General features: G+C 44.0%; 1 protein-coding gene across 5 annotated transcripts in view; it reads right to left on the bottom strand.

Moving 5' to 3' along the window:
- PIK3AP1 (phosphoinositide-3-kinase adaptor protein 1) overlaps positions 1-21045 on the bottom strand; it is a 49057-nt gene extending 28012 nt beyond the window's left edge. Inside the window, exons 1-2 of one of the 5 annotated variants that reach the window (XM_030485761.1) lie at positions 21019-21045; positions 10581-10902 (exon numbers count right to left, since the gene is read on the bottom strand). In XM_030485761.1, coding sequence (XP_030341621.1) covers positions 10581-10902; positions 21019-21030 — 334 coding nt within the window. In that variant the 5' untranslated portion in view covers positions 21031-21045. Of the gene's footprint in view, positions 1-510; positions 630-10580; positions 11003-16964; positions 17067-21018 lie in introns of those variants that run through there. The other 4 variants (XM_030485759.1, XM_030485760.1, XM_030485763.2 and 1 more) reach the window with 4 other exon arrangements.
- Positions 21046-21142: the final 97 nt, after the last annotated feature.

Genomic DNA, 21142 nt, shown 5'->3' on the forward strand with positions numbered 1-21142 from the left:
AAGAAGTTCTGGTATTGCCTGATCCTGTCTCACACTTCTACATTCTTGCAACAGAGTTGACTGCCCGGAGGTCATATGTAAGCATAGATCTGTTAGGTAATATGGGAAGAAGCAAGCAATGTTAATCAGTAATTGGATTAACAGCTGACGGAACAGGCACTCGCAGTTTCAGGTATTATTCATCTGTTTGTTCATTCAGAAAATTCTGAAATTGCAACTTCCCACATAAGCAGTGAAGTGAAGCTACAGTCATCTTGCAAGTTCCAGTCACGTGCTACTGACTTGTGAACATGCAAGCACTGCAAGAAGAAGCCATTCCATTACATTTCATAATGTCCATGCTGTAAAGGGATGTGTTGCTAGATCAGGCTTCCCACTCACAAAGATACTTGAGTAATGACAACCCATTTGCATATACAGATTCAGCAATTATATCATTGCAATGATATCCAGGCTAGAAAGGCCATCACTGAGAACATCAATAGACTCCTTAGAAAGTTAAATGTGTACCTGAATTGAGCTTCTCCATGAGCAGTTGCTGTAGGTCAACAGCTCGTGGTTACAAACAGCTCTGCCATGCCTGGAGGGCCTTTCTGTTCCCCTTTAAATGAAGGCTACCTCTGGCCACGTTTGACAGCCTGTGAAATACTTGTGAGCATAGCAGCAAGGGAAGGAGATGCGGTCCAAGAAACCCAACCACATTTCCCTTTGAAGAACATGCCCCTCTCCAGGAAGCATCAGCAGCTGAGCTACAGAGAGCAGCCCCACACAAGCCCCTTTTTGCTGGCCCTCCTAGGCTCCCCAAACTGCTGCCTTGCAGAAACTCATGCCTGGAAAACTCCCAGGGAAGACATAGGTATGGCCACATGCTTCATGAGCCATTTAGCAGCTTTAGGAACTAATACGAAGCAGCCAGTTATTTTGACCTGTTGCTGTACGGTGCACACAGCTCGCTCTGTCATCCATTTCCTCTGGCTAAGCTGGCAGGCTATCAGCGTGGAGCTGACAGCTGTGGTTTCTCAGAAGTCAGCCCTTACACCACAGGACACATCAATGCTCGGAACAAGCCAGCAGCGAGTCCAGACCATTCCGTCATCCAGATACTGATGCAAATGGCACAACTGGGCAACAGCTTGCCCCTACAGGTTCTGCACCTGCAGACTACCCCCTTGTTGGCATCTGTGAACACCTCCCACCCCATCCATGGACCGGCTCACCAGCCAAGACAACTAACTTTCACCAGGCCTGACTTTCACCTCGGTACACCCAGAGCAATAGGGAAGGCCCTCAAAGAGAGCTCTTGCTATCACTGAAGTTTGCAACTGACCAGCCTTCTTTTCCAAGTGCTAACAAGGACATTAAGCCTCCCAGAGCAACTCCAGCTGCATTTGCAAGAAGCAGGCAATGTTCTGACAACGTAGTCAGGGAAAGCAAGGAAATTTATCATTCGTCATGCTAACCTCAGGGCCCCTGCTTTACCAGAGAGATACACACTTAGCAGTGAAACATCTTGTGATAACCCCTCAAAACTGGGTTATATTGTAGCAACATTTTCCCTTTCAATAGAGTGGAGAGTGGAACATGGAAAAGCAGTTGGTGAGAAGAAAAAATACACAGAAAAATGTAAGACTCTACAAAACTGTCCATACGGAACAAATAAAGTATGGGATATCTCCCCCTTCTCTCCACACCCCTCACCCCAAGCAGCTCATCTACAAGCATAACACCTAAAAATGGATTTTCAGTTCTATAAAGAAAGTGGTCATGTTTCATTTCTTCTGCAAAGTTGGAAGTTACAATAAACAAGTTCTGATACTTCGTCAAGGATATGAGCTGTATTTTACTATGCCAAGTTTTGCTTGAGTCAGCGTGTACACACACTCTTGGGCATCTCTTAGGAAAGCTGTATCCTTATGAAGGACACAACTGGGCTATTAAGAGACCTGTTGACAGTACCAGTGTTTCAGTAAATTGTGAGAAACCAGAAGGTAAGTATTTACTTAATAATCTACTAAACTAATATATATCCTTAATACTAAAAAAACCATACATTACTGCACAGTTTTGCCCTATAAAGCACATCCCATCCAAACTTCAAAGAACAGGTTTTCTTCGTTATATTTCAGAACTACAGACACACAACTGAAAGGAGAAAAATGTCTTTACAGCAGAGTGCAAGAGGCTTTCACAATCCTCATGAAAATTTAACCCAAGTGAATGAATGTATTCACTTTCCTTGGTTCATTGTTCCCAAATGCTGCTTCCAAGTTATTTTTTAATTTCATCTTTGAGATGAAAAGGGTTGGGAGAAAGCCAAGTCACCAAAAGTTGTTTACAATGCCCAGGGCAACTCCATGTCACTCCTGTAAATACTGGAAGGTAGAGATGAGAAAGTGGCCAATAAATACCATACTTGCATTGCAGGAACAGGAAACTCAGCACGTAGTTCTGAGAACAGTGAGGTAAGGAAAGTCTGAAAAGCCACAAGAGTGGAAAGGACACAGAAGAGAAAGCAAGAAGAGAAACTACTAAAAAATACCAGGCATTAGAAAAGAGTGGTAAAATAAAACCTCATGCAGGTGGGGAATTGGCAGAGAACAGGAAGGTATGTCTTCTTCCACTTCCTAATAAAGTGAGTACCAACACTGCCCCTACAATACTGTTACTTGTCCAGAAAAGACTTTGTTTCAGCTCACACACCTGACTCCAGAGCTGAGCTAAAAATAAAATAAATGAAAAACAAAAAAATCTGTGCATTCATCTGGGGGCAGATGTTCACAACAGAAAGAGCCATAGCAGTTTAAAATACAACTGTGCCCATCACATCACTCTTTCCTCTTCCTGTTTCCCCTTGTCTTTAATTTCACCAGAGGCCCACGCAGCAGAACCAGGGGAAAAGAGCACGTGTTTGGCTGCATCAGTGAGACACAGGACCAGGATCTCTGCTTCAGCAGCTGGCAACGGGGGTGTAAGCTAAGCTGCCAGTCCCTGAACTTCAGGATGAGGAGAAACATTTATACATTTCACTCATACCTACTGCAAAGACAGTAGCTTGCCACTCAAGAGTGAAATCTCTTATAACACAGAGATAACATAGTTTATCTGACCGTGTCTAGAGCATGCTACAGATGCAAAGTCCATTTAGCTTGTTCTTTCACTAAGATTCAAGCAAACATGAACAACACTATGCCTGCCTCAAACTAAAAGCATGTCTGGCATGTCTACTATGGTTCAGAAACTGCAAGCCAATTCATCATCTTAATGCTTTGAGCTCACAATCTGAGGGTCTCACAGGCCTACTGGTCAATTTGTGACCAGGATTAAGTGCATAAATCTGAAGAACTAGCTTGGGTGCACGAGACCAGGACAGAGATGAGAAAGGACTTCTGAGGAAGATGCAGGGTTCTGGCCACCCAGACAACAAACACTGCATACATGACCAAAATCTCAAGAAAGAGGGGCAGGAATAGCTCAACACATACTGAAAAAGTGTATGCACGGCTATTGATGTTTGAGACTGCCAAGACCCACATTACATCCAGCACTGATTCAAGTCTTCCTGAGCAACCACACCCAAGTAACATGAACAACCAACTTGCTGATTAATTATCCCTTGCATTATCTCCTTGCCTCAATTTAGGCACAATGTGTAACACTTGCATGACAGAAATGACTGTCCACATAAAAGCCCCCAAAGCTGAAATTCCACCTAAGAGGGCTGGTGAGCTGCTTTGGAAAGATCCATCAGCAGATCACCATTTGACTGGAAGTGTGGCTCTACAAGTGGCTTCAGTAGATCTAAGGCCACATGATTACTGAAAGGGCAGTCCTGCCTTCCCTCACCTTCAAATAGTCTGCCTTGCAGATATTCCAGCCACATGAAAGGTGGAGAATGAGGCAGACCACTTTTGCAGCAGTCCATGCTAAGGTCAGCCTGTGCCCCTAAGGAAACTTCCGCCAGAAAACTCAGGATCCACTGTTATTCTCAAGCCACTTTTGAGAAACTCGTCAACAGTTTTCTGTGGTAACAATGAACAGCCATGGAAATCCTACAAAATGCAATCCTCAAAGGAAAACAACCGTACAAGTGCACCACAAAGGTCTTTGAAACAACCTTAAGTCTGCCCCACACATCTCTTCAGACCTGGTCTGTAAAGCATCTTTGGTTTGACCACACACTTCTGCAAAGAAATTACTTCAGCTGTTCCAAATTTGGAAGAAGACATCAGAGATGGTCATTGGGCTCTTCTTTTAAGCAGGTGTTTTAAAGCCTTGCACATCGGAAGATACTTAGAATAAGGCTTAGTCACTACCTTAAAGCAACCTGTAGGGAGATTATTAGAACTATAAGCTACAGAGAAATAAGATTAGCATTTGCAATTTGCATGAAGTCCATGATAACGCTGACCACACTAGTTTCTATACTTTATTAGTTCCAGGCTATCATTTCTTTGCCTCTGTCTAGAAAGCTAGCACTGCTTGAATCTCATCCTGTCATGAAAAACAAGCCGTGAAGTATTGCTTTTAATGTGCTTAACTGGGACTTTATGAAGCACCTTTTGTTGGAAAACAATGCATCCATCCTGCAACTGGGAGGACTATTTCAACTGCTCAATCCTGTTTGCTACAGACGGATGTCATTCATGCATTTCTCTCAGTATCACTTGGGGACTTAGTTAAGGTTTCTCTGATTGCTTTAACCAGCTCTCTGAAGTGTCTGTGCTTCCAGCAGCAGTCATTTATAACCATTCTAGCATCTGCAAGGAAGAGTATCCTACCACTGTGTTCTCTCAACGTTAACTCCTGTGCAAGAGCATCACAGTTTCCTCTCCTTGACAGGCAGTGAGACACAGCCAGGCTGCAGAGCTCCCATATAATGAGGCGGACTCTCATTGCACCCAGAGGGCTGACTAATACCTCACCTGTTCCTCTTCAAAAAGCAGGGTCAAAGAAGCGTATCTTTTGTTTCAACACAATATAACAGAGAAAAATATAGTTTTAAGAATTCACTTAATTTTGCCCCTTCAAAGAGGGAAAAAAAGGAGCAAGAGAGGGAGGGCAGACTGCAGGACAGCAAACAATCATGCTTAAGTCTTCAGGACCATTCTAATAAGCTGACAGAAATAAATGCTGGATGTAATTCTGAGATAGGACTACTCAGAACATATTCATCCACAGAGCATCAAGAGCCAGAAGGAAACAATAAATGGTCCCCAGCTTCACATTTCTCTGTGCCTTTAGGTTTGCACACCAATTCTTGTTTCTTCCAACCTCCAGCTTTCTTCTTTTACTGTACTTCTGATTCCAAACAGAATGCTTCATCCTCTGAAGATGAAGCAGAGATCACAAACTTGGATGTCACAGGCTTCCACATGCAATTTTCAATTTCTAGAACCTCCTAAGGGCGAAAATGAATCTTGCAGAGAATGGCACACACAGAACTGAAAACTCTTCGGGAGCATTGTAAGGACGTGGGACCACAAAATAAGAGCTTGGACAGAACAGCTTGTGAGGAAAATACAATGCTAGGATGTCATACAGACAAGTAAAGAGACACCAGCAGGGCCAGAGGAACATTGCAGTAAGTTAGAGCTACATGAACTTGGGTGTGCTGACAAGCTGGAGTCCCACAGATGCAGTATTAGCTCTCTAGCAGTATAACAGGTTCCAGAGCACCATTTTCTGTAAGGCCAAATATTAAGGAAGTAGTGTCATAAAGGCATTGATCTGTCATAGCTTCATGATTCTTCTCTAAAATGATGACCAGGGATGTCAAATTAACTTGCAGAACTCTTTTTGGCTGCTTTATCTTCAGGTTATATCCTTTAAGGGGGTGGCATAACTTTCCCATAAAGTACTTGGCTGTGTCATGCCTCTTCCTTGAAGGATTACTTTCTGTATCCAATGTTTCTCAATGGCCATGCTTTACGAAATTTAACAAGCACCACAGGGAAGAGCTGCTACAACACTGAGGCCCTGTTCTGCCTCCACATGCAACAGCAAACTCCACAGGCACTGGAAATCACGCTATAGTACCCCATCTCGTAGGAACATGTTCCCATAAGGGACAGAATGGAGCTGTGGAGAGGATGATTGCAGTTCCCAGTTTATAGTATCTCAACTATTGCCTCACCTGCAAGTCTCAGTGTTAGGCTGACAGAGCAGCCCTGACTGAAGTGCTACCTGCCAGAAACAGACACAGCATAACAGATACAGGAGCTGCTACTGTCAGAGGAATAATTACCAATGCTACCATAGAGTACCAAGCACCCACACCTCAATGAATTGTTGTCATGAGATAAGATCACCACTGTCCTATGTGAAGGTGTGCAGCTCTCTTACTATGTGGTGGCTTTTGTGGTTTCTAGTGAAAATTTGCCCTTAGAAGTATTCAATGTGAGTGAATATATCTTTAAGGGAGGGAAAGAAAGTAAAGTTCAAATCTATCCACAAAAGCCACAGACTATTTTTCTAAGATATGCTATTTGCTTTGTCATTTCTCAGGACATCTCAAGTGTAAGGGCAGCATAACAGATAACACTGGATTTCACTGTACTTGTGTCCTGAAATAGGTACACGGTAAAGCAGAAAGTCGTAACTGCATTAAACGCCTAACACAGAGCTTGTCTGAGCAATCAAATGAACAAACTGACAGCCTTCAATGAAAGACTATTAGCCAGGTCCAGGGAAAACCTGCCTTTTGGCACAAATCTTGACATACATAACAAATAAGAATTTATAGATCATCACTGAACAGATCATTTAACATTAACTTCCAGAGTAACAGGAGAGAAGTTCCTGCCAAACTTAAAAATGCGTTGTGAATGTAGGGCTCTAGCCCTAAATGTCAGTGACAAGCAAAAGCTAGCAATCAAATAACTACAGAGGTGTCAGGCTGAAGGGAATCTCCCATGTACTATCACTTCAGCCCCCTGGGTTGAGACATACTTGAGAACATCTCATGCATCTGTCCAACCTGACCTCAAACCCCAAATAGCCTATTCCAAGATTACTTTAGCTTTACAGCCTGAGTCCAGCACAGGACCACAAAGATGATTAAGGAACCACAGCATCTTTCGCACAAGTTGAGGCTGCAAGAGCTGGAGCTCTTCAGCATGGAGAAGAGTCAGGGAAATCTTATCAATGTTAACCTGATGGGAGGAAATGAAAAAAAAAAGAGCGAGACTCTCCTCCATAGTGCCCACTGACAGGACAACAGGCAATGGGCGCAAACTGAAACACACAAAATTTCATGTGAATACAAGAAAATGCTTTGTTACTCTGAGGGTGGTCAAACAGTGGAATGGGTTGCTCAGAGAGATTGTGAAGTCTCCACCTATAGAGACACTCAAAACCCGACTGGACATGGTCTTGGGCAACCTGCTTTATCTGACCACGCTTGAGCAAGGAGGTTGGACTAGGTGATTCTGTGATAGCCTCTCAAGCTTCATTTGTTATTTCACCAGCGCAACAGAAGAAAGCCAGGAATCAAATTCCTTGACATGTACAGGAGGGAGAACGACACCTTATGCAGTTTCTGTTATGCCATTTCCCTCCTGCAAAAGCTCACTGCCTTGGTCTCTAGCGTCTCACAATAAGCCCCTCACTAGGTGCAGTAACATCTCAGTTCTTCCTCATCTACAGGGCCCCAGCAAAATTCTCATCTTCTTTCTAACTGCCCACTGTCCTCCATATTTACCACATACTTCCTTATACCCACTCCTGACCTCCCCCATTTTGCAAGAAGTTTGCTAGTACTGATCTTTCTTTTACATTTCCATTACATTGCATGAGAGCTCTGTTCAGCCAAGGCTGCACTCGTCCTTCAACAGCACTGCTCACAGCTGCTGTTACACTCAGTTATCACCTTAGCAACCTCAGGCAGATGTCGACTTCCCTGGGTTTTTCCCTGCAAGAGTTTGCTTGGGTACATTAAGTTCAAAGCCACTGATTAAACAGCAAATGCTCTGGAAACATCAACTTTTAAAGCAGAAAATTTGAAATTTTTCAAGGCAACATAGATAGGGGCTGAAATAAACTGGAGAAGAAATATGCATAATACAAAACATATTTCAACCGAACTCTGAGAATACAAGAGGAAGAGAAAGGTCACTGACTCCAAGTGTGCAGCACAGACTTCCAGCAGCCCAATGCAAACAGCACAGCATGGTGTGGTATCACAAGTCTAATAAGAGGGCTTAAGTAGCATGCTGGTCACTGCACGCTGGCTGGTGATTATACCCTGCCATACCTGAGCTGGCTGGTACAGTGCCATCCTGAGCATTTACATGTCCTTAGCACAGTTACTGCATAGCCTGAAAAACTTCCCCACAGATAACAAGAGTGCGTGTAAATGCAAACCTTCATGCCTTCTGCAGTTTGCCAGGATTGAGAAACTGTAAAAGTAAAAAGGTCCCACCTATAAGAGAGCAAGAGTCAGTGGCAGCACACAGTTCTTAACAAGGCTAGATGAGTGCTTCCTCCTTTCTGAATTTGTACTAAACTAATAAAAATAAAATAGCTGTCAGCATGTGATGTCTGGGGGTGTCATGTTCCCATGATGCACTAAACAAACCACAGCCTAACAACTGTGCTAGAGGCACCAGCACAACCTGAGCAGGGCCAGAATGCAGGCTCTGGAGAGGTATTTGCCCTCACCGCGTCCTCGGTCATACACTCCACTAGCTCAAGATTCAACTATTAGGAAGCTGCAGCTGAAGTTTGGTCATTTTTGCATCAAGCTTAGTTTTTCAATGTGTGCTGACACTGATGTTAGAAGTACTGGTGAATGCATGTGGAGGAAAGTTCTTTCCAGAGGAAGACACCTAGACAAATAATTTCAAATATGGTCATAAACTTTCTCTGCTAAGTACCGTAGCAATAGAGGGCTGCCTCACTCTGGAAAAGTTCACAGTCTGACATACAGAATGGACTTAACTGAGGCCTTCTAAGAGTTCCTGACTGCAAAGCCTTCATCTAAAACACTAGCAATGAAGTCCTGGGAGCAGAGCACAGGCTGTGTTTCTCTACGGGAGAGGTCTGCAGCCACAAACACTCTTACTTTAAGTTGCTCATGCTGGGGTTGGCTGCAACCAAACCATAAGGCAGACGCTAATTTATATTACCAACCAAGAAGAAAGTGTTACCAGTTTCACCCAGAAAGGGAACTACATACACCTGGGGTTGTCTTCTCTTCAGGGGAAGTATCAGAACATTTGCATTTGAGGCCATTCACAAAACCTGGCCTGTAGAATCACACGATGGAAGAGGTCACCTAGTCATTTTTTCCCACACAGAGAAGAAGGATCTGATACAGTCAGAAAAGTTAAATTAATCTCTGGTCAGTTTTCTTTTCCAGAGTACAAAAGCTCAGCCACTGTTCTCTGTCTTTTTCCAGGCTGAAAGCAAAGGAGCCAGGCTACTTTAGTCCTAGGTTATCCATTGGGAAACCAAGATGGTTTAGGGGTGTTTGAAAGGAAGATGAAAATTTTAGTTTATGCAAGTTTTGAAAAGGTACTAGGAAACATCTGTTGCAACCTGGTTACCTGAGAATACCATCTTCATCACAATCCCTAAGTCATCTTTTTTCAGGGAGGCTGTTCTGGCCAAGATCATAACTTACAAGATTTATTTTTACTGTGATAAATCTGTCATTGTCATTATTGCCATTATTATCATGGCATAAAGCACCTTTATGCACACACCACCAGACACACTAGAAGACTGCACTGACTCATTTATACAACTAAATACAGACCAATCCTAATCCAAGATGCAACCACAGGACTTCAATCCTGCTAAGGCTGGCAAAGAACACTACACCCCTATGTATGCCAGTGTCATAAAAACATCCTGAGCATCATGACTCCCCAGAGCTTTCCACCTTCATTTCCATAGAAATTATGAGAATGGAGAACCACACACACCCCTAGAGTTTAGGAAAGTTCAGACTCAACTGAAACTCCATACATTGGGCTTTTGTAGTCTCCTGCTAGCAAGTCCTCTGTGAGTGCAAAATGAGGTGATCACTTTCGGACTCGTTCGGTTACTTTTAAGGCCATCATTGCAATTCTCCAGGTAATCTCTGCCATTCCATCATAAGTAACAAGTTGATCTGTTGCCAGTATGGTTGTATCTCTGACTTTAGGCCCAATGCTAGTGAATACATACTAGACAACCTTATTTTGGTTCTGGTATGACAGAAATGTAAATCTGAAGGAAAAGACAATTTTCCATCAACTAGGCTCAATAAACTGCAGGGCACAATATTCACAGGCATAACTTCAAAGATACTCAGTTTTTATTTTTTATTTGCATTCAAAGCCAGGCACCTAAGATAACCTCCAAATTCAGAAGTTCTCTGTAAGTTACCAGTAGTCTCTGCTGAATTAGGGACCAATGGACCAGGCATAGAAAAATCAGCTTGCAAAACTTCCTAGTTAACAAGGGTTGTGCAATTTTCTCTAGTTTTCCGTTTCAGTAAAACATGTTACCACTCTTAAAATAAGGATAAACAATACCACCTATCTCCCTCCTCCAACCCCTGGCCAGGAAGCATAACTCCATGGCTGCTACCTTACCTTCTGAAATAGCCTTCTTGACAGCTGCAAGGTAAGCATCAGGCTCATCATCATTTGTGAGTTCTTGCCACCGAGACCAGTCCTTGAAAAAGTTCAAATAGTCATCACAGTCCGTAACACCACAGAACAGCTTGACTACTTTGTGCGGGGGGCATAAGGCTTCCTGAAGGCTCTGCAGGATGGGAGGGAGATAAAAACTCTGCACCAGCTCAGCAGATAGCAAAAGGATGATGCTCCGACTCCTGTTGAAAAGGTCCAGCTCCTGCTGGGAGATGGCAGACTTGCCTTCCAGCTGGTAGCTCAGAATCCGATGCTTTCGAATCTGCCGAGTAAAGAGGAAGAAGTTCTGGAGGTACTGACACCATTCAGTGGCGTCACTTGCATACACAATCAGCACATCATATCCTCCAGGGGTTCCTGTACAGGTACAAGATGATCACAGGGAGGAGGATTAAATTCAAAGCAAGAACTGACCCACAGCTTTGCAGCAAAAAACCCACAGGGCTGTCCCTATAATTCATGTCAGAAGCTCCAAAGCACTTCAAAAGAACAGTAGATACATCCAAAGTGAGATGTTCACAGCCACAGAGCAATCCTAAGCATGGTTGAACTCCTATCTGCATTTACCCCACTAAAATATAAGCAGTTCTTTAATTTTCAAAAACCTTCCTATGAAAAAGAGTATTTCCTATGTAGTTTCAAGTGAAACAAACCACATGTGGAGATTGACAGATTTAAAGCATATTCATAGGAAAAAAAACCCACAAAAACCCAACCTCCAAAGAAACAAACTAGCTTGAGAAGGAGGGTTCACCTTCATGTGTGAAGTGAAATCATTTTAGATAACTATATGGTCCCTGCAACACAACTGCAAACCATTACATGCTCAAGCAGAGTATACACTAGACATAACACACCTAAAATAAGGCCTTTATTTAAATGAGGTCCCACAATGCTTACAGGAAGTCATTATGGCTTCCATGGTGTTAGACATTTGCTCTCATTGCAGCAGAGAGCAAACTGCCTGCAAAGTATGCATGCAACCGCATGGTACACCAGTCCCTGTGCTCACAGCATAGCAGTTCAGTCATTCAGGCTTCAGACATTTTGCAAGACTGCGTTAGAGTCCCTCACCCAGAACGGTCATACAAGTGTTACCCAATCACTTTGGCATGACAAACTCTCTCTTCAGAGGGAAAGATCTAATAGAATAGTGGTGCAGCCCAAAACAGACCCACCAAAATAGACTTGTTCCATAATTCTCTAGGCTCCTACCTATACACTTCTGCGTTTCTGTGCTCTGGAATGAAAGCACTTTTAAAACTGTTTCCAGCTTGCTAAGATGCTCACATACAGATTGAATAAGTATGACATAATGCAGTGCTCTCCCACCAATCTTAAGAAAATTTTTAAGTCTAAATTTAATTTTCCCATTCACCTGTGAAGTAGTATATCCAAATTTGAGGATTATGGCTCTGGTCCCATAGCAAATTTCAGTGCTGAGCATTTCAAATCTTATTAGCAAATTGTCATCTAATGCCAGTTTGACTCTTTAAAAGTGTCAACATTTCCAAACCATCTCCATCCAGAAGCAAGTAAACAGACTTTTTCTAATTAAAGTAGAAGGCAATGCCTAAAATATGGCATGCCAAAAAGAGCATCTGCAGAGAGTGGATTTATCAGAATTGAAGATGACAGTTTTATAGTCACCTTATTAAAATTCAACCAAAATTGAACAACCTCCAAAGACTCTACCTTCCCCACAACCTTCATTAAGAAACGAAGGCTGAAATGATGCATAGGCTACTGTACCCCAGCTCTAAACCATACAATTACCAACTTTAGATTGTAGTTGAGCGGAAGTGGCAAAGTTGAGAAGTGTGGAGATGTGCTCTGTGCTCAACCAATAGGGTTATGGCTACCTGCATAAATGGGAAGTCTCTAGCAGTGACAGGATAATGTCCTAGCTATGAAGAACATGGACACTGCAGTTCAGCAGTATTCACTAGAATTGCTGCCTGTTTCTGAGTGAATACAGTTCCTGAACCCCAGATGGAGGCTTGTAGGAGTCAGCATTCTCAATGGAGAGGATCCAGCAAACCCATAAAGCAGACAAACAGATCGAAAGCCTCGGGACCTTTAAGCTAAGAGTGCACAACTGCTGTGAAAAGAAGATGGCTTCCACACCAGTGAGAATATCACTATGCCAAAATGTCTCTTCTGGCTGAACACCACTTGACAAAGTCAACAGAATCACATGAGCAGAAACAGGAAAACCAAGCAGAATTCAGGAGGTCAGTTGTTTTATTTTAGAAAGGAAGGAGTATAAGAGACTTCTGCTTCCTTTTCATGTGGAGTCATATGAAAAAGATGAAGGGTGATGGACACAAGTTAATTACTCCTGGGGAAATCCCGACTGAACACAAGAGGAAAATTTTTTGCAGTGAGAACAATCAGACACTGGAATTATCTACCCAGGAAAGTGGTGGATTCCCCCAACACTGGACACTTTTAAGATTCAGCTGGACAGGGTGCTGGGACATCTAGTCTAGGTCATGCTTTGCCAACAAAGGTTGGACCAGATGATCCTTGAGGTCCCTTCCAACCTGGTATTCTAAGAGCCTATGATTCTACGATTCCAGTGCCACACGTTGATGCATACGCAGTACAGTGGGAAAGGACAGCACAACTATTTGCTGAGAATGGAGATCATACTCTACAGCACAGCCAACTGAGCCAAACCTCATCAGATGGGGAGATGATGCAGCAACTCTCCGAGGTATGCCCACGGCTCCTAAAGTCCCACCCTGGCAGCCTCCGGAAGAAGTCCCACCTCTGGATGCTGGGGAAAGCAGCAGTGGCCCCCAGAGCATTTTAACATTCTATTAAATGGAAGACCTAATCCTACCATGCATTTTTAAAACGAGCACAGCTTCCACAACTAAACCTGTCAGCAACCAGGCCCTTCTCCAGTCTTTCAATGAAAGGAAGCAGCTGTGCTTGGGGGGGATGCAGTGTGGGGAAGCCACTGATTTTAAACATGCATTGCACTGTAGGGGGACTAAGTATCCAAGTAGCCTCCCTTCTCCAACATGTAGGCAAAACATGCAAACTTGACAGACTCTCTGCAGGTTCCCTGCCACCATTTATATCCCCAGAGATGACACCACTCGGAGCAGCGTAGCCTCTGCACCCAGCAGGAAGGAACTTCACCTAGTGTTTAGGAAAGGTATTGATTCCCTAGATAGTACTGCTCTACCGGCACACTATTCGCCACAATAGAGCTGTGCCAGCTATTCTCAGGCCCCCTTACCTCAGCCTTTTACACTTCTAGGATAAACTGAGGAAGAATGCTTTTAAAAGGAGAACTGAGAAGCAAAATTACTGACTCCACTTTTAGAGCCAAGGAAACTCTCCATGTCTGTAAGCAAAAATACTGGAAAGGGATCTTGAAGAGGTAAATAAGCTTAAGTCAGCAACAGGACTGTTTCAAAGAACAAAAATCCAGAAATAGTTTCAATTGCAACATCCCCATTTAAAAGAAGGATGACACAGGACTTACTTTCCTAGATCATGCTACTATTTGTCTAACCAAATACTTTCCTTTGCAGTACAAATTACTGCCCAGTCCTCAGGGAAAAGTGCAGTAAGTGGAGAACACACCATGTTTCAGGGAGTTCTTCCTGCAACTTATCACACATCAGTTACAGAAAAACCCACAGAGCACACTTCAAAGCACAATGTATACTCTAACTATTTTAAACATACAAGGAGACCCCTAGGAGAACACCAAGCATTTTATTTCTTTAAACCCTGACCTTAAATGGATGCTTTGACAACAGGCTGGTTTGGAAAAACAAACACAGGGAAGCCTTAAATTCAAGTAAAAAAATATGAACAGTATATGCAATTGCAAGATGAAGAAAGATTTATGCCAGCCAACAGTTTAAAAAGTTTTTTCACACTCACAAGTGTAGCCTCGTTAGTTTTACAACAAAATTTTCACAATATTTTCTTTCTGCTCTAACTGCATCTTCAGTGCTTAGTTGCCCACTCCATTATACAGCAATGCTAAAAGACTGATGAGACTACAAACTAGCACTGCAGAAATGCTAATTGTGGTGGAAGGCCCACAGAACAAATAGCACAGAGACAGAACACGATACAAAGCTTTCTGTAGATTATAAACCTCACGCAGAATGGAAGGGGATGAAGCAATTCAGTCAAAATCACAGAACACCCATGGCAAGAGAATAAAAATAACCTACAGTGATACACTGTATCACGTCTTCACAGCCCCTCTCTGAGAAACAAACAAATCAGGGTCATCTTCAGACCATGTTTGGGAGAAGTGAGGTGACAATCTTTGAGTCCAGAGCAAACATGCAATAGTGGATTACGATCATATTGTAAGGTTCTGATTACCACTGAAATAGCTAAAGAATACTGCAGGAAGCTGGCATATCTGCTTTGGGTAAGACTACATCTTGCCTAAGTAACACTTTCCAAATTTGAATCACATATCATTAACTGTTATTACCTATTATTTCACTCTACAAGCCAAAAGGTTAGACCTTTTTCAATTTACAGATCACAGATAGTTTTCCATGGTACTTGTGGGTCCCATAAAGACAAGTCAGGGTCTCTAACAACAATTAAACAACTTTTATGGGCCATCTTTCACATCCCTCTCCTGAGTAGACCATGACTTCTCATTGTTCACAGACTACGTAAAAAACTGACAGAGAAATCCATTACTCCAACTCAGATGATCATATGTAATGGCAAGCAAATCTATTTTCATCTGCTAGATCAAATCCTCCCCAAATTGTGACTAAGTGAAAAATCGCTATGTAGTCTCTAAAGCTAACTTCTCAGATTGCTTTCAGATTCATGTGTATGGAGGGTACATGAATATTGCAGCCCAAAATATCAATCCTTGGTAGAGGAGGATTCACTTCCTATGATAGACAGTTAGTTATGATATAAACAAAACCCAATCCAAGGTGTCTTAATAATAAGATTCTTAAAGAGAGAGCACTTCCGAAAGGTGTTAGAAGCTGCTGGTGGGCCATTAACAGAAGTTCTCAGCACTTTTCATATTTCTGTGTCTAAAGTGTATGTATTTAAGTGACGTATGAGGAGATAAATGCATTCTTTGCCTAACTGGAATGCATAACAAAGTAACAGTGATCACATAAAATAATTATTAACATCCTAGAGAGACCTCTCACTTTGACTGGAATAGAAAACCTTTGCCTTAAATAAAAAGCAAGAGGAAATAACAGAATCAAAGTAGATAAACTTTGCGAACCAAACTTCAGTGATAGGAACAAGAGATTTGCACTACGATATGTGGACCTAAAGTTGTTCTACTTTAAGAGTCTCCATGAAATCACCTTCTGTTTATAAGGAGAAAAGTAGTTTTGCCCACAAGTCTCCTGAGGCCGTGGTCTAACTTATTTTTACATCATAAGGAGATACGCATCAGTGAAACACAAACGTTACTTCACACCCTGAGAATAGCACGTTTTTCCTTTTTTAGATGAAACACACACATTTCCCTGCAGGGAGGGGAACTTGCAAACTGGGCACTAGCGAGACTTGCACAATATAGGTTAAACCCCTGTGACCCTGGGATTTCCAGCTCTATGCTAGCCACTTCTACCTGCACATATGTTAGCTAAATCATTTTCATTGATGGCAACCTAGCTCAGTTTGTTTGTGATCCTGTGCCACTGTGGCAAGGGGCATCAAGTCATACCCTAAAAAGCAAGTATACAAATGCAGAGGGATAAAGCAGTATTTAGGAAGAACTGACTTCTCCACAAAACATCACAGAAAACCACCTGAGCTGAAAAACAGCCAGGCTGAGCAGGGACACATTCCTCTACAGAACACGCTCCCTCAGACCTAGCTGAGCTGCCAACCAGAAGTACACTCCAGACACAGGAGAGCTCTGCCAGCACCTGCCCTGAGCTCAAGCCAAGTGAAGAAAGATAAGGCATAAAGCGCAACAACCTGGCTGCGAACAAGAGAGCTGCCGTCGCTCTGAAGAGCCCCGGGGCTCTTTCCCTAAACTCGGGGACCGGACCCTGCTTCCCCTTTCACAGCAGCCGAGCGCAGGGGCGAGCAGAGCCACGCAGCAGCACCGCCTCGCAGGCGGGAGCGGGCACCGAGCCGCGGGCAGCGCGCCGCGCTCCGCCACCTCCCCGCTCACCGGCACCAACGAGCGCGACAGCCCGCTCACGGGCTGGGATCCGCGGAGAGCCGGGACAGAGCAAGGGGCAGCGCCCGCCCGGCCCAGCCGTACCGCGCAGCACGGCCGGGCGGAGAATCCCCGTCGCTCCTCCGGCTCCCGGGACGAGCAGCCGCAGCACCTACCGGGGGCCGCCATGGTCCGGGGCTGGCGAGGAAGGCGCCGCTCCGCTTCCCTCACATCACCGGCGGAGCGGCGAGTCCCCCCGCGGCGGTCACTTCCTCGACCCCGGCCGGGCGCTGCACCGAGCCCCGCCTCCCGCCCCGCCGCCCGGGAGGGCACCCGGCAGAGAGGGCGGCTCGCGACGCCCCCTGCAGAGCCGGGCACTGGGCGGCTCCGGCCCGGCCCCGCCAAGGCCGGCGGTACATCCCCCTCCAGGTAGGTACACGGCGGGAGCCTCCTGCCATAGGAGGGAAATTCCACTTGGCTCCAATCGCACAATCCACGGGTGGCCGAGCAAACAGCGCTACAGTGAAGAAACTTTGTGTGTTGTGGTGATACAGAAACTCCGTATCGTTAGTCACACGAAACTTACAGCAACGGCTGTGAAAGAGAACAAGCAAGACCTGATCCATGTACATCCCTAAATTTGGCTTTGAATTCTGTCTCCTATGAGAAAGGAGTTTTATTTTTTCCTAGGGGAAAAACAAGTTGTTCCATGTAGAATGAAGCATCCTGATATTCTGTGTTTCCCTCTAGAAGATGCTGTCTTTTAATTTAGATTTACCTGACTCTGTATGACTATGCTCATGTTTGAGTACAGACAAAACAAGCAGTGAAAGGACACTGCTGGAGTTCAGAGAGTAGGATTCAATTTAATTTTGTTGCTGAAAACAAAGCAACAGATTCTGCCTAAATAATTGTTTATTCCTTTCCAAACTTGGAAAACACACTTGCACTGATTTGCATTCAGAAACACATATTTGGTAAGAATTAGTGAAGCCTTTTCTTGCTGCGCTTCAGCAAAACAAAAGCAGATACCTTACAAGCTGGTTTCCCAAACAATCATCCCCCAAGCAGTCAGAGGACATTGTGCCTGCAGCTTATTTAATGTGACAAACACTAATGCTGAAACAGAGCTGGTTGCAAACACTAAGGAACTCTTTCCTACTAATCAACTCTATCTTAGAAGTTGGTCAAACTCTCCTGTGACCTCCAAAACTTTATTTTACCCCAAACCTACTTGAAGCTTACAAACTGTGTGCCACAGCCTGCCTTCCAAAAGCAGAGTGTTTGCTCCCACAAGAAGAAAGTACTAGGATAAAAAGCACTTCCCGATGATACAGCCTCTTCAGGAACTCCAGGTTTGCAGAGAAGAAACCAGTACATTCCCATCTGAATCATCCTGAAAATGCACAATAGAGTAAAGAACACCTGGGAACTGGTGAAAGGTGCTAATAGAGAGTCTACTTGGCATTTGTGTGAAGGACAAAACTTCACTACTTGGAAGCTAGAATCTCTAGCCAAATTCTTTCACTATTATGGAATAATACACATATACTAAGAACTAGTAAAGCAGGTAGATAACCATGGATATATGGCTTTATAATGATTGTTCCACATTATTTCCCATGTAAAGCTGCTTATCTTCTAACTTTCAGAATAAAATGTTAAAACCAAAATAATCTCTCGGATGTTAGATGAGGATTTCAACATGCTCCTTGGAACAAGCTTTTAAATTCTTTTCCTCTTAAAGTCTTAGAGGGCTAGCAGAGTCAGCTTCCTGCTTCGTGAGAACCCATGGGGCTTCTCCATATGGGTCAGTGTCGCTTAGGGTGCTATGTATTTTATTTAATCAATGCAAAGCCTGCAGGAAACGCAAGTGAAATTAATGTGCCTTCCCCAAAGGAGCTTAAGTAAAATAACTGCTAGGCTGTTGTTTCAGCAACCTTTACAGCAACCTCCGCCTAAGAACTGAGATAACAAATTGAGGCAAAAGCCCCTTCACGTTGGCCTAAGGGAGAGTTACACAGCTTGTAACGAGTTAAGAACAAAATGAAGAAATGGAGGGAGCTTTTCATCCACCCTTGCCCAAAACTGACTGTCTTACACATCCGATCATTCCTCCCTTCAACTCACTGCAGCATGTGAACATCACTGCATTTGTAGCATTATTCTCAAGGCTCTATCTTATCCCTGTCCAAAGAAAAGGGCAGGATTGCTCTTCCTGGAGATATTATTTTTTCACTAGGTATTTTTCAGGGGTAACAAGGAAGGGATTCAATAAGTGCTTGAATACCCATGCCATCTCTCTACTTTTTCTTGGCCACAAGAGCATGAGGAACGGAGACCCCTCATGCGAATGCTCTCTTCTGAAGTGAATAGCTCTCCCTGCAGCCCTAACAGAAGAGCTTTGCCAGCCAAGGGGAAGAGCTGAAAAGACCTATGAGGAGTATGTGAGAGGAGCAAGTAACATGCTACAAGCAGTAGGATAGCTCAGCTGAATTTGCTTGCTTTTTAGATCCCAGGATCTCCCACTACTGCCTTGGGGAATACAAGAACAAAATAGCTTTCCTTGCATGGTTACTACCTGGCCAGGTTGGCTGGACAATTGCAGGCACAACACAGGGAATGCACCTAGGCAGCCACACACCTCCAAAGAGAAGCAGTCACAGTGCATCTGGGAACAGGCCTCACTGGCAAAGGCCTGGCAGCAGAGGGAGATGCTTACTAGCCAGGCAAGAAGCAAAGTGAGCCAGTGAAACAAACAGCCAGTCATTTCCCTTGTTCCTCACAGCAGTTAACTCAAGACAGCAGAACTTAAAATAAGGACAGTTGACCAGCAGTAGCTGCATCTCTTCCTTTCTGATACAGGCAAAAGCACTGTATCAGAATTTGTGCTGAGCTTTGCAGATGAAGCTTCCAGCTGTAGCTTACTGTGGATGGAAGCTACAAAAGCTGAGTATTGGTTCCTGGAAAGAGTTTCCTTTCTGCAACACAACCAAGTAATCCCATATACAACAGGGGCAGGCCAAATCAAGGCCATCTGAAAACAAGGTACACGTACATAACAAGCCCTCAGCTTAATGTCTCTTTTCTATGCTACAGGCAGCAGCACCTGTACAAAGTGTCAGTATCTTACAGTACAATCCTTCACTACAGGAGCTGCTTTTATTTCCTCAGCAGTACACACACAGCACCTTCCAGACACACCACCACCAAGGGTGCTCTGCTGGGCACACAGCCTGCCTAAGCATTCAGCAGGCACTACCTAACTGCACACAGGAGGGACAGAATCCTCACACAGGGCACAGCAGCGTCTAGAGATGATCAAGAGCAGAGGGCTAGGTATGGGAAATGTGAAGATCATAACACTGCCGACCTTTTACTGCTTGCTTAACCCTGGCAGTCCTAACTCAGGACTTTCTACATGTGACTCTCTTCTTCCTTTACCCTCAGCAGGATTTACGATACACTCAATTGAAGAGAACAATAAAAAAAAATTTAAATCCCCATCATAAAGGCAAGCACAGAGCGCTACATCCAGCAGAGCAACCTTCACTTTCACAGAAGAAAAAATTCCAGTGGAGAAATGACTAATTTAAAACCACTGCAGTATGCAACAGCTGAATGAAATCTCCTCTTTACCAGGGTCCTGAGTACACTAACAGGCCATACACCTGGGGCTCCCACACCCATCCTTTGCCCAGAGGCCTAGGAGCTGCATTTAAGCCCAGGCTTGGTTATTCAGTGCACGCTTATCTATTTTGTAGGTGTACCTGTTTTAAGTTTTCTCTCCAGGCTTACCTCCTTGGTACTTTTCAAACCTGCATTCTAAGTGACCTTATTCCCAATTTCCTCTCTGGCTTCATCTGACAGACAGCCCCTTTAGACCTCAGCATTACTCCTACCCGAGCTCTTTCTCTGCACTATTTCACTTTGATCCTGAATAAATACTTCATGTGGTATCTGGTTCATAACTCACCTTTCCTGTGACTGCTGATTACCCTTGTCAACACCTGACTATACTTGCTATGTTGAAGCTGCGTGGTACTGCACCCTGTTGGTGCAGCCGCTGCAAGCACTGAGGTTATCCACAGCTACTGGTTTGTTACCCTCCATGGAGCATCCTTGCTCCTTCTCCTTTCAGTGACCATACTTAAAATGGATTACAGCTAAGAATAGACTGATGGGGAGGAAGCGGTTTAAGCGCTGCCTCTTCCAATGCCATATACACACTTCGAGTTTCATTGCAGAGATGTCCCGGGTTCCCACCTCTGCGCTGCGGTCCCTAAGCCTGCCTGCGCCCAACAAGCAGCGTTCCCGCCCTGCTTGCTGCCTTCAGCCAGACGCGGGCGCCACC

Source organism: Strigops habroptila, chromosome 5, assembly GCF_004027225.2.
Source record: "Strigops habroptila isolate Jane chromosome 5, bStrHab1.2.pri, whole genome shotgun sequence".
Classification (NCBI taxonomy): Eukaryota; Metazoa; Chordata; class Aves; order Psittaciformes; family Psittacidae; genus Strigops; species Strigops habroptila.